Below are 14,157 nucleotides of genomic sequence, written 5' to 3'. Positions count from 1 at the left end.
TACGAGTGACTAATGACCCTAGACACAACCCCAGGAGATCCTGAGAACATGTGCCCAAGGTGATCTGGCTACAGCTTCATTTTATACATTTTAGCAAGACATAAGACATCAATGAATACATGTAAGAGGTACACTGGTTTGGTCCAGAAAGGTGGGATAACTCAAAGTGCGGGCTTCCAGGTCATAGGTAGATTCAAGAATTTTCTAATTGGCTATTGGTTGAAACAGTTAGATTATTATCTAAAGACTGGAATCAATAGAAGGGAATGTCTGGATTAAGATAAGGGCTTAGGGAACCAAGGTTCCTATTATGCAGAAAGAATCAATAGAAGGAAATGCCTCTTACCAGACCCAAACAGTCTATCATTCTTCAGATGTTTTAATGTTAATGCTGGTCAGTTGTGCCTGAATTCCAAGAGAAGGAGGATAAATGAGGCACGTCTGATCCCCACTTCCCATCATGGCCTGAACTAGTTTTTGAGTTAACTTTGGAATGCCCTTGGCCAAGGGGAGCATCCATCAGTCAGTTGGGGGGCTTAGAATTTTATATTTGGTTTACAATTTAATAGCCTGGGGTTGTGGAGGAAAGCAGGATTAAAAAAAAAGAGAAGGGAGTTTGTCTTCACTTCTTCTATTTTGACACAAGTAAGGCCCTGCCCTACTCCTTCCCTCTCACCTTAACCTGTCTGGAGCTTCGGCTTCATTTCCACCCAGTGACAGAGAGCAATGGGAAAGTTTCACGGGACATCCCAGGGTGAGCTACTATTGCCTATGCTAGTTCTGCACAGAGCCTGATACCCTCCTATTGTGGTCATAAGCACATAACAGCCGCTGAGGAGTCACCAAGTCGAGGTCATCCTAGACCAGCTAACCCCTTAAGAAATAGCACCACCTTCCAGCCAGGGTGTCATAACTGTAGCTTTATTGTAATATCTCCCATTATTTCCAGAACATCACTGGCAACTAGAAACTTGTATGCAAGGGTGGTTTTTATAACTGCAGAGTAAATAAAATATAATAGAGAATAGACTTGTAACAATAAATACACTTTAAATATAAATATACACATTGATATCCCACACATATAAAAGTCATGCTCTGCAAATACTTTGTATACACACTGTCCTTGTGGGGTATGAATTGCAGGATGTGTCTTCAAAGATTTACATGTGTCCTATTAGTTGTAGATATTTCCAGAGAACTTATGTAGAAGCAACACATTACAAATTTTGGGGAAAAAAATTAAGTATCACAGAGCAATTTTTAAAATATTTAATACATTTTTGTTCTACAAAGACTGAGCATTTCTTAAATATTACAAACAGGGAAACAAATATACTAGCTTACAGATATGTACAATTTATGACTTTATACTTCAAAAATGCAGGAAGATAAATTATATATTTTATATACATGTAATTTTAGATAGAATGAACAATTCAATATTGCTTTTGTGTTGGTCTTGCTGCATTGAATGCATGCCCATGGCTTGTCGCTGGATGGAGGAGGGGCTCATGGGGATAGAAGGGAAGTCATGGAGCCCCATGCTCATGCCCAGAGCGCCATCTTCAAAGCAATATTTAATTAAATATTAACTTATTCTGCCTGGGTCAAAAACTGCTGTGCCCATATGCAATGTAGGACGTGTTTTCAAGAACCACAGCTACATATTTGGGAATGGAAACATACAAATGTTTTAAAAAAATCTGATTCTGTGATACTAACTCCTCAAACCCTGAGTCAATTGGGGAGCTCCTAAAAGACGATTTTGAGATAACCATTGATATCCTCAGTTCAGCTCATAGAAAATGATCTCAAAATGAAGACCCATAATTGAGGCTTCAATAGCCTTCCTAGCCTATAAATTCACAGGCAAAATATGAAGGAAAAAAATGTGTCCTGAATGAAATCAGACTTTCAGTAATTACAAACTTCTCATGCTGATGAAGCCCTAAACACTTAAACATGTAGAAACTGATTTGAAAGGGATAAAAGAAATTCTGACTTACAATCAGTAGAAATGGGATGGTTTGCAGGAATATCTCACATTAAAAGCCTTATTAACACTACAGTCAGTGGCAAAGATCGCATTCTACTGTTAGCAAAGAACCCAATCAAAATCTATACGTCTATTTTGGCCATGAAGTTCTGTTTCTTCTTGCATTTAACCTATACCCAAATTAAAACTTGATCATCTCTCTCTCAGAATAGAAACAGAAAAAAAATGTCGGGACAAGTTGAAAAACAAATGTTCCAGAAAATCCACCAACTAAAGATCTCATTGCGAATGCTGTGCAACAGCTTTCTAGAACAGAACAATCCTGCTTGAGGAATTTGAAGGGGGCCACGGGACTGGCCCAAATGCTCTGCACCCCCAGCTGGCTCCCACGCCACTTCTCTGCTTTCTCAGCTCAGCATGAGTGTTCCCCCTGTAAAGTCAGGGCGGTTTTGTTCTAGGAGATCATGGAGTCAAGCAGTTCTCAAAGGCACCTCCCACGCTCTAAACACATCCCAAGGGTGAGTTACTGGGAGACCAGAGAGGATGAGATCAGGACAAGGGAACTGAACCAGAAAAGACTAAAGAAAACTAGGACATATTGAGAGAGCAAGTGTGCTTTGGGGGATGGCGATGGCCACACTGCTGCTGCTACAAGCCCTGCACAGGAGGGACAGGAGAAACAGCGGTTGCAGGATGTGGCCTGGTCAAACATCCCCAACTTAAGCCCTGCCTGTGCTGACACTGCCACCCAACAGCCAGGCAGCCCCCACCCCCCAAGGCAGGCCCACGTGGGACTGCAGCTTCTTCTGCCTGCCAGGCGGGTGACAGGAAGATTGCTGAGAGGATGATGCCACAGTTGGGTCCAGTAAATGTTCTGCCAACTGAAACAAACAGGAGATCTAACAGGCACTATCAGTGGGAGTTTTCAGGAAGCCAAGTCCAACCAGGCTCTATGATGGCAGAGCAATTAAGCTGAGTGCGCTCTTCCCAGGGCAGAGAAGCCTGCCTGTCTCCAGCCACCATCCTATCCCCAAGCTAACACAGGAAACCTGAAATGGCTGTAATTTGGCTTGAAAGATTAAAGATGCACACAAAATCATTAAGAGAAAAAGATAATTGTTACTAGAGTGAATACTGTATTGAACAGCTCTTAGAAGACACGTATAATGGAACATGCAAGAGAATTTACTATTACTTAAATGCATTTTCCAGGAATATATTTCCAATACAGATAGATCATCAAAAACACAGTGAATAACTTCTGTTTCAAAGTATTTCATTAAGGTGCAAAGTGTGGCATATACACGTTTGTGACACTACAAAAACGGATGTGCTTCTGGTTGTCTGATGGCCTTTGCTGGCTGCTACCCAGCTGGGTACAGATCGAGTTATTTAAGAGAAGAAAACCACTTTGGAGGAAAAAAACATCTAAAAATAGCGAGTTTATTTGCTTGTATTTAAAATCTGAGGGCTGAAAGAAGTTATACTCCTCACAGGTCAAAAGAAGAAAATCACATTTCTAAAACCCTCGATGTATAACACACAGGAACATTATTGCGATGTATTAATACTGTCACGATATCCTCACTTAAAAACTGAAGAACTTCCGACAGAGCAGCACACTATTAGTGCACTTATCCCTGCACATGAAGATAAATACTCTAATAGCTTAAAATGATACTTCCTAACTAGGTCTAGGTAAGGTGAACACATCCCCTCAGGGTAGCAAGGCTCCTAACAGGCCAGGTGGGAATTAAGAATGAACACCCTTTGGGGGAGAGGCTGTGTTTTTTAATCTCCTTTAAAAAAGTGTAAAATGGACCAAGTGTGGTCCACTTTGGACCACCTGATCTTCTCACCTCTTCCTGCCCCTCCCCTCCCCCAAAGATGTGATTGGCTTCTGTCTGGGATTGGTGCAGGTAGCTCTGGGTTAACACGCTCTCACATGCACGTAGATGACATTTAGTCCTTTCGGTACATGTTGCTTTGTGGGTACCAGTCCTCCCTCCCACCTTCGGGTGTTCATCGCCACCTTCAGCAATTGCTGGCACCTCTCAGTTCTCGGGGATGCTGAGCGTGTTGGTTTTCACTTGAACCGCCTGGCAGATTCTGTGACTCCAGAGGGGGTGGCTTGCTGTTGGTGGTGTGAAATGCCCTCTTAAGGACAACAGGACGCATCTCGATTAAATGCAATGTTTAACACGTGGGCATTATACATGCTACCCTGACGACGGTGGGTTTCATTTCGGGGGAGTGAGGTGCCGGGGACACACAGCTGCTCCTCCCGCAGGAAGGGCCTTCACATGATCACGCACTTGCCTTTGAGCTTCTCTTTCCTTTTCTGCTGCTTGCTCTTTTTCCCGTCGATCTGGAGACTCACGGTCCTGCGCTTCTCCAGGTTGAGCAGCTCCTGGAAAAGCTCCTTCACGTTATGGTTGAGCTTGGCTGAGGTCTCCATGAAGGCGCACTTCCATGTGCGGGCCAAGGCCTCCGCCTCGCTGCTCTGCACCTCGCGGCTGGGGCTCTCGTCACACTTGTTCCCCACCAGCATGATGGGGATGCTCTCCACGTCCCCTTTGATCTCGCAGATTTGTTCGTAGATGGGCTTGAGCTCCTCCAAGGACTGCCGGCTGGTAATGGAGTACACCAGGATGAAGGCGTGCCCTTTGGAGATGGACAGCCGCTGCATGGCCGGGAACTGGTGGCTCCCCGTCGTGTCGGTGATCTGCAATGTGCATATGCTCTTGTCGCAGCTGATCACTTGCCGGTAGGTGTCTTCCACCGTCGGGATGTAGCTCTCCCGGAATGTGCCTTTCACAAACCTCAACACCAGGGAGCTCTTGCCAACACCGCCAGCCCCAAACACGGCCACCCGGTAATCGTTACTCTGCTCAGGCATGTTGCTGGAGAGCTCCAACTCTCAGCCAGGACGCACCTAGCAAAGGAACCAGATGTTTGAGAGAATTAATAATTAAAATATAAAAACATTAATAAGGATGGCTCTACCCTTTTTTGATAGCTTAAAAATGGGAGGTGATAACATTTAAAATAGCGACAATTCCAAATCCAATAAATTTGGTCAATCCGCCGTTTTCAAAAGGACAGACGATCTATTCAAGGGCTCACTGGAGCCCATCTGTTTCTCTTTATTGGACCATGACAATGAGCATCTTTGCTCCCACATAGGCCCTAAGTTCAGGGAAAAGATGCAAAGTGAGCCCGAGAGGCAGCAACAAGGAAAGGCAATGAGCAGATAAATTAACCACCCCCCAAAAAACACAGACACACATATGCCCACACACATCACCATCATCAACAGCAGCATATCTTTGCTGTTTTACCTGAAGTGCTGAGTACCCAATATACTGGTCATCATAATGTGTGTGTGTGTGTGTGTGAACAAATACTGGGAGAGGGAGATGAGTGAGGGAAAAGGATGTTCTTAATATTTATTCAGTGTTTATATTAACTCATGAAATCCTCACCACTCTGCAGAAGTTGGTGCCATTAGCTCTGTTGTACAATGATGAAACTGGAAACAAGGAAGAAATCGGGAATGGAATGTCTCTGATGTTACACAGCAATAAGAGGGAAGGCTAGGATACAACCAAAGCATTGTGGATGTCAATGCCCATCCCATAGGCTGTCTGTAGACAGAGCTGGTCCCAGTGACTTGGGCATTACTCAGGCCATATTATAGATTGTCTCCATTAAGCATGAAGAGTTAACTAATAAGTGTGGATAGTCATTTCATTCATCAAAATTAAGATGATTATACAAGCTTTATTTTTAAGAAACATAAGGATTCAGGTATTACCAGGATAGTAGCATAAACTACTTTTTAAGGGTCATTAAAAATGAGGAGAACGCAGCAACTCTTCATCACAAACTTCACCCCTAGTCTAATATTTATTTTTATTCAGGGATGTGTAGATGTGCCTTCTTAATTTACAACCTATCAAAATTTTTTCATTCTGTACCTTCTTTGGTAAGGAAGGACATATACCACCAAATAAAATAGAGAATTACACAATTTGGATACATTTTTAAAACTGAAGTTGATAAGTAACATGGTAATGTGAAGCATGGAATTCATTCTTTTCTGCAAGCAGGCATTGTGCTGACTTTTCACCTTTCTAGTTTTAGGGCAACCTTGGAAAAACAATAAAAAGCTTTACTGAAGAAAATCAGTTTTAGAGTCCAGTAAAAATATTAAACATAACTACCAATGGAAGGAAATGTGTTTGTGCAGTGAATATGTTCTCCTGACAGACAGAACATCAGGTCAAAGCCCTGGACTGAGGCATCCCACCTTCTCATTTTGCCTTGTGCGTCTGCCTACAAATCTGCTCAATTCAATACTCAACTGTTCTTGCATGCACTTTGGAATCCCAAACCCTCCAAGAAACTAAGGAAACATCATTGCTAACAGAAAATATAAAAGACTGTTAGGAAGTTCATTAACACCAAAAGATGGCAGAAGAGTCTGCTTAGGAGTTTGATGAAGTTTATTAAATGCTTATGAGATAATTATGATTAATTCAAGGGTGAAGCATTGTGACAAATTGTTCCACAATTTTTTTAAAAAACTCAATCATGTCTTAGTTTGTTTTCTGTCGCTATAACAGAATACCTCAGATGAAATAATTTTAAAAGCAATCTATTTCTTACAGTTCTGGAGGATGGTAAGTCCAATATGAAGAAGCTGGATCTGGTGAGAGCCTTTTGTTGCCTCATAACATAGTGGAGCGCATGGCATGATGAGAGAGAGCAAGCATGTCAGCTAGGGTCTCTCTCTTTGTCTTATAAAGCCACTGATGCCATGACAGGCATTGCCCAGCCTCCTCATGACCTCATCTATTCCTAAAAGCCCCACTTCCAAATACCATGAACATACACATTTGAAGATTACATTTCTAACACATGCACTTTTAGGGAACACATTTAAACCATAGAAAATGGCCAGCGGAATCTAATGTTAAGCTTCTTTCTATATCCTTAGAATGAAGCTCTCTTTTTGCTTAGAAGGGAGTTTCCTCACTCTGTTTTGCCTTGTATTATGGTTATGTAGCTCCAGACTAGAGCATAAGCATCTAGCTGGAAGAGAACATATCTTAACAAGTTCTGCATCCCAATATATCTCAAAGATCTCTTGGTTCACAGCACACACACTCTTTATGAGTTTGCTGAATATGTGGTCAGCTATGTTAAGGTGTCTCCATTATTAAACTGGCAACGAACACATAGGAAGTAAATGCTAAACATAAAATAAAGTATTCATGGCTACAATTATTCATTTACCCAGAGAAATATCCATTGAGCTTCCACTAAACCAGGCTATGGACAAGGGGCCAGGGAACAACTGTACAGAGGACAGACTTAAGGAAGGATCTCTATTCTCATGAAACTCAGAATCAAGTAAAGCAGACATCAATCCAAAAGATAACTTCATAAATATTTAATAAATTATATCATAACAAGTGCTGCAAAAGAGAGGTCTGAAGGAATTTCATGAAATTTGAGATATCAGGAAGAATTTCACTAAGGAGGTGACATGGAAGCATGAATCTGAAAGATGAACAAGAGTCAGAAAATTGAAGGGGTATAAAGTTCAAAGTGCATTTATGAGATAGGCCTGGGACAATAACTCCATAGTGATCTTCAACTCACTAACAAAAACCTAGACTGTGGAGAACCACTTGAACCTTGGAGGTGGAGGTGGCAGTGAGCTGAGACCATGCCACTGCACTCCAGCCTGGGTGACAGAGCAAGACTCCATCTCAAAAAAAAAAAAAAAATTGTAAACTATTTTCTTCCATGTCAGAACCATTCATTTATTTCACAAGCATTTATAAAATGTCTTCTAGATACTGTGCAAACTCAGTGCTTACCCAACAGCACTCATAGCATTAGAGAGGGGACAAGCATAGGAAAGTATACATTACGCCCCACTTCACAGATGCTGTGATCTAGTTATCAACAAAGGCAGGATAAGAACCTAGTGGGGAATCTAGCTCTGGCTGGAGCCCTCAGGAAGCATTTCACAGAGGGCTGAAACTTGCCAGATGGCGAAGTGATGAAAGGCCTGTTAGTCAGAAGAAAGAACTTCATAGGAAGGAATAAATGGAGGAAATAGAGCTAATGCTCATGCCATGGTAGACAGCTTGTGTAAACTGGCATCCAGGAGTGAATTTGGGGGAGCAAATTCACTTGATTGGTGGCACTCACCATCAATCAAGATAAAAGGCAGAAGAGAGAAGCAGCTTTAGAGAAATGACAGTAAACAACAAGGAGAAAGGAACTGTGACTGGGTCAGGTTTATGGGACAAATGGGGGGGATATCTGGTAGGTGATTGGGATTTAGTGTGAAAGCTCAGCAGAGAGGTCTCATCTAGTGATAAATATCTGGATACCATTCATACACAAACAGCGCTATAATAAACAAAAATTCTCCAGGGAGAGAGCATGTAGAATGAAAGGAGAATACCACATGCCCAATCTGTTATATGCTATTGAGACAACTTGGCAAGTTACTTAAACTTTCTGCATTTGAGTTGCCTTAGCTAGGAAATGGATATAATAATGCCACGTTGTTTATGAGACTAATGTGGGGAGTAACACAATGCAATCAAGCACTTGAACAGCTCTCAGCACATAGTTTTTTGGCTACATTCAAGAAGGACTATGCAGACAAGGGGTTCATAAAGGAGCAGTATGATGGACAAGGAGAAAAACTCAACAAGAGGGCAACTAGCTATTAAACTCCTTCAATAAGATTTCAGAATACAACATTCATATAAAGAACCAACTGTATTTCTATACACTTGCAATGAACAATCTGAAAATGAAATTTAAGAAAATAACTCAATTTATAATAGCATCAAAAAGAGTAGGATACTTAGGAATAAATTTAACAAAAGATGCAAAACATATCTGGAAATTACAAACATGGTTGAAAGAAATTGAAGACACGAATAAATGGAAAAACACCCCATGTCATGTATCAGAGGACTTATACTGCTAAGATAGCAGTATTTCCAGGAATCACCTACAGATTCAATGCAATTCTTAAAAGCATCCCACTAGCTACTCTGCAGAAAATGACCAACCGATCCAAAAATTTATATAAAAATTCAAGAGACCCAGAATAGTCAAAACAATGTTGAAAAATTAAAAGTGAAAAAGCTGGCAGACCCATACTTCCTGATTTTAAACTCACGACAAGGATATAATACATCAAGAAATTGTGGTACTAACACAGGATACACAGATAGATGAACAGAATAGAATTCAGAGTCCAGAAATAAACCCTCATATTTACAGTGAATTGTTTTTTGACAAGGGTGCCAATAAAATTCAATTCAAAAGGGAGAAGGAATAGTCTTTTCAACAAATGATGCTGAAACAGGTAAAAGAATAAGGGGAGCACCTCTTCCTCACACCATACATAAAACTGACTCAAAATAGATCAAATACCTAAATATAAGAGCTAAAACTATAAAACTCTTAGAAGAAAACATAGGTATAAACCTTGATGACCTTGGAGTAAACAGTTTTCTTAGATGTCACACCAAAAGTATGAGCAACAAGATTAAAACTAGGTAAATCTGACTTCATCAAAACTAAAGGACACAATCAAGAAAGAAGTAACCCACAGAATAAGTGAGTATTGTTATAAATCATATATCTGATAAGGGACTAGTTCTAGTATATACAAAGAACTTCTACAATTCAACAACAACAAAACAACTCAATCAGAAATGGGCAAAAGACTTAAAAAGACATTTCTCAAAAGAAGATATATGGATATATTGACTATATTTAATAGTCATAAGAAGATATACAAATAATAATAAGTCAATAACATGAAAGATACTCAATAAGTCAATAACATGAAAAGATACTCAACATAATAGTCACCAGGGAAGTGCAAATCAAAACTATAACAAGCCTGTAATCCCATCACTTGGGAGGCTGAGGCAGGCAGATCACAAGGTCAAGAGATCAAGACCATCCTAGCCAACATGATGAAACCTAGCCAACATGATGAAACCTAGCCAACATGATGAAACCTAGCCAACATGATGGGCATGGTGGTGCATGCTTGTAGTCCCAGCTACTCAGGAGGCTGAGGCAGGAGAATCGCTTGAACCTGGGAGGCAGAGGTTGCAGTGAGCCAAGATCTCACCACTGCACTCCAGCCTAGCAACAGAGTGAGACTCTGACTCGTCTCAAAAAACAAAACAAAGGCTGGGGGCGGTGGCTCATGCCGGTAATCCCAGCGTATTAGGAGATCGAAGCAGGTGGATCACCTGAGGTCAGGAGTTCAAGACCAGCCTGGCCAACATGGTGAAACCCCGTCTCTACTGAAAATACAAAAAAAATTAACCAGGTATGGTGGCAGGCACCTGTAATCCCAGTTATCAGGAGGCTGAGGCAGGAGAATCGCTTGAACCCAGGAGGCAGAGGTGGCACTGAGCTAAGATCGCGCCATTTCATTACAGCCTGGGTGACAAGAGCGAAACTCAGTCTCACAAACAAAACAAAACAAAAAAAACTATAAAGTACTACTTCATACCCACTTGGATGGTTATAATCAACAACAACAAAAAACAAACCCAGAAAATAACAAATGTTGGCAAGGCTGTAGGAACATTTGAACCCTTGTGCATTGTGCATTGCTGGCCAAAATGTAAAATGATATTGCTGTTTTGGAAAAAATTCTAGCAGTTCCTCAAAAGGTTAAACAGAATTATAATACGACCCAGCAATTCCCCTCCTTTGTATATACTTACGATAAATAAAAACACATAGCCACACAAAAATTTATACAATGATACTCATAGCAATATTAAGCATAATAGCCAAAAAGTGGAAACAGCACAAATGTTTGTAACTAATGAATGGATAAGTAAAATGTGATCTATCCATTCAATGAAATATTATTCATCAAGAAAAAGGAACTGGTACATACTGCAACACGGATAAATCCTGAAAATATTATGGCAAGTAAAAGAAGCCAGTAGCAAAAGACCACACATACTGTATGGTTCCATTATATGAAACATTCAGAATTGCAAATATACAGAAAGGGTATTTGTGGTTGCCTAGCGATGGGGTGGGGTAGGCACTGGGGGAAAACAAGAAGTAACTGATAATAGGTACAAGGTTTCTTTGGGGAAAATGAAGTGTTCTAAAACAGTGGTAATGGCTGTACTGTAAAACCCTGTGAATGTACTAAAAACCGCTGAAATGTACACTTTAATGGGGGAATTATATCTCAATACAACTTTTACTTAAAAACAGACATGAGGAGAGCCAGTAATCCACTGCATATAGTCCATTATCTACTGAAAATGATTCACACATATAGAGCATCGGGTCACAGACCCCACTATGAGAAATAACCTGTTAAAGGTAACAGACCTCAGCTTTATTCCTACTAGGCAAATAATTGAAATATCCCAAATATTCACAGTAGAAGATGAACAAACCCTGAAATATTCATACCATGAAAAACAGTACCCTAAATGAACATATTAATACCTTAAGAAAAAGCAATACAGGCTGGGCACGGTGGCTCATGCCTGTAATCCCAACACTTTGGGAGGCTGAGGCAGGTGGATCACTTGAGACCAGGAGTTCGAGAACAGCCTGCACAACATGGTGAAACCCGTCTCTAGTAAAAATACAAAAAATTACCCAGGCGTTGTGGTGTGTGCCTGTAATCCCAGTTATTCAGGTGACTAAGGCACGAGAATTGCTTGAACCCAGGAGCAGAGATCACGCAACTGCACTCCAGCCTCTGCGACAGAGTGAGACTCCGCCGTCTCAAAAAAAAAGTAAAGAAAAAAAGAGAAAACAATACAAAAAATGATACATACAACAAGCTCTTTGAACCTGACAGTGGCCTGCTGGGTGCTGGAAATATTACATATCTTGATGTGGGTGGTGGTTACACAGATGTTAACATTGTTGTTATATGGCCATTATTTAGATTATCCTATCTTATTCATTTAAAGTTATCATGAAAATAAAATTTCAAATTTAAAAAATCTTTGAAAACTCAAAAATCCAATAGGATACATTTTCAGATCCCAGTTAGAGGAATAAGAATGTTGTGAGATCAAGTATGATAGAAATAGAAAGTAAATCTTTGATTTCACAAAGCAGAGGTTAAATAAAGACTGAGAAAATTTTAGTTAAGTGACATTGGGGGGTGTGAAGGGAATAGAAGTTATGTTGCAATAGGCCTGGGAATGATGGAAATGGAAGAGATGGCTAGAAAGACAAGAAATGTAGATTTCTCTTGAAATAAATGTGGAGATTAAGGAAAGGAGAAAGAATGACTAGTACAAGGTAATGCAGGGTTAGAGCGGTAGGAAAGATTCTGTATAGATCTGGTGATGGATGACTGATAGAGCAAATCTTCAAGGAAGCAGGAGTCACTGGGGTCTAGGATGAAAATGGCAGGTCCGTCTTCAAGGAGGGGAGCAAGGAGAGAAGAGAGGGCAGGTGTTAGTTCAGAAGCGCAAATTAAAGCTGCCCAGACCAAGCCAAATCACTCAACTCACAAAGAGAGCAGGAGAAAGCCTGATTGCATTTTAATAATTTTTTATAAAAGTACACTTTAAAACAAAAAAAAAAATTGACACAATGCATGTATTTGGTTAAAAAATGTAAGGCGATTATAAAATGTTCTCTTATGCATAGCCAGTCCCCTTCATTCAGGAGCCCCCCAGTTTCTCTTTTCAGAAATAACAACTGTTTAAAAGAATGAGAACTTAGTCATCATCTTCTGATGTCCACAATTATAATTTTAAATCAGGCACTTATTGTTTGAATAACAGATCTTTGCATCTTGACTTACTGACTTTGGACCATATCTATCTACAAAATTAACACAATGACATTCTTTCCTCCACTACCCTGATTTTTGTTATAAGAAAAATAAAGTACGTATCAGCATTTAAGATTTCCAGCTATGTTATTTATAGTTTGTTCAAAATATATATGTGTTCTGTGCTTTGCCACAGCCTTTTTCTAAATCCTACCAAAAGGCCGGGTGCAGTGGCTCATGCCTATAATTCCAGCATTTAGGAGGCTGAGGCAGGAGGATTGCTTGAGGTCAGGAGTTCGAGATCAGCCTGGGAAACATAGCAAGACACCGTATGTACAAAAAATACAAAAGTAAGCTAGGCATGATAGCACACACTTGTGATAGTAGCTACTCAAGAGGCTGAGGCAGGAGGATCTCTTCAGCCCAGGAATGTGAGGTTGCAGTGAGCTGTGATCACACCACTGCACTCCAGCCTGGGCAGCAGAGCAAGACCCTGTCTCAAATAAATAAATAAATAAATAAATACATACATACATACATACATACATACATACATACATACATACCCTATCAATAAAGAACATTAATAGGATTCTGTAACTATTTTTCACTGCAGGAGAGTAGGTAGTAGGACTGGACCCACTGAGAGAAGAATAATCTTCTTTCATCAAACTTTGCTAATTGAAGAATAATTTTCTGTCAGTAACATTTGGATCTTACTTTTTTCTGGAGTTTTTTTTTTTTTTTTTCCTCTAACTCTTAGCTGCTAATTTTGGTATTTCAATTTGTCTCCTTTCAGCCATTTCATGTGCTGGTATAAACGATACTAATAAATTATTTTAGATGGCATTAAAATTTCTGAATTCATGGCCTCTCACTTGATTGATAGAGTCCTGAATGCAGCCCAAGTTCAAATTCTTTCTTCTTCAGACGTTATTTCATTTTTAAGTTTAGCATCCAGGCTTGTTAATGTAAAATCCAAAGCCAGTATGATTATCTTTCCTTTGTAAGAAATTTGTGTTTTTCCTTTCTCTTTGGAAGAGTTAGAGTTTTCTCTTTAACCTTGGAGTTATGAAGATTCACAAGGATCCATTCGAAATTGCTTTTTGAGGGCTGGAGGGGGAGAGAAGGGATAAAAACCCAATTTTTCCCAAAGCCTGGGGACACTTTCTTCTATTTTTAAAAATTACAACATTCCAACCCCTATATCTTTTCTCTTTCTGAAGCTTCTATTAGATGATGGATTGATTGTACCTATTCTCGATTTCTCCAGCATCTTCTATTTTTAATAACCTTTCTTGTACTCTGATTTTCCCTT

The 14,157-nt window shown here is 40.1% G+C and overlaps 1 protein-coding gene across 1 annotated transcript in view; it reads right to left on the bottom strand.

Annotated features, from left to right (window-relative positions):
* Positions 1-905: 905 nt before the first annotated feature.
* DIRAS2 (DIRAS family GTPase 2) overlaps positions 906-14,157 on the bottom strand; it is a 33,083-nt gene continuing 19,831 nt past the window's right edge. Inside the window, 1 exon segment of the mRNA NM_001133014.1 lies at positions 906-4,934. Within this exon segment, the coding sequence (NP_001126486.1) occupies positions 4,299-4,898 (600 nt within the window). The 5' untranslated portion in view covers positions 4,899-4,934 and the 3' untranslated portion in view covers positions 906-4,298.

Source organism: Pongo abelii, chromosome 13 (assembly GCF_028885655.2).
Source record: "Pongo abelii isolate AG06213 chromosome 13, NHGRI_mPonAbe1-v2.0_pri, whole genome shotgun sequence".
NCBI classification, from domain to species: Eukaryota; Metazoa; Chordata; class Mammalia; order Primates; family Hominidae; genus Pongo; species Pongo abelii.
Note: the sequence above shows the minus strand (reverse complement) of the source record. Positions and strands in the feature narration are given on the sequence as shown.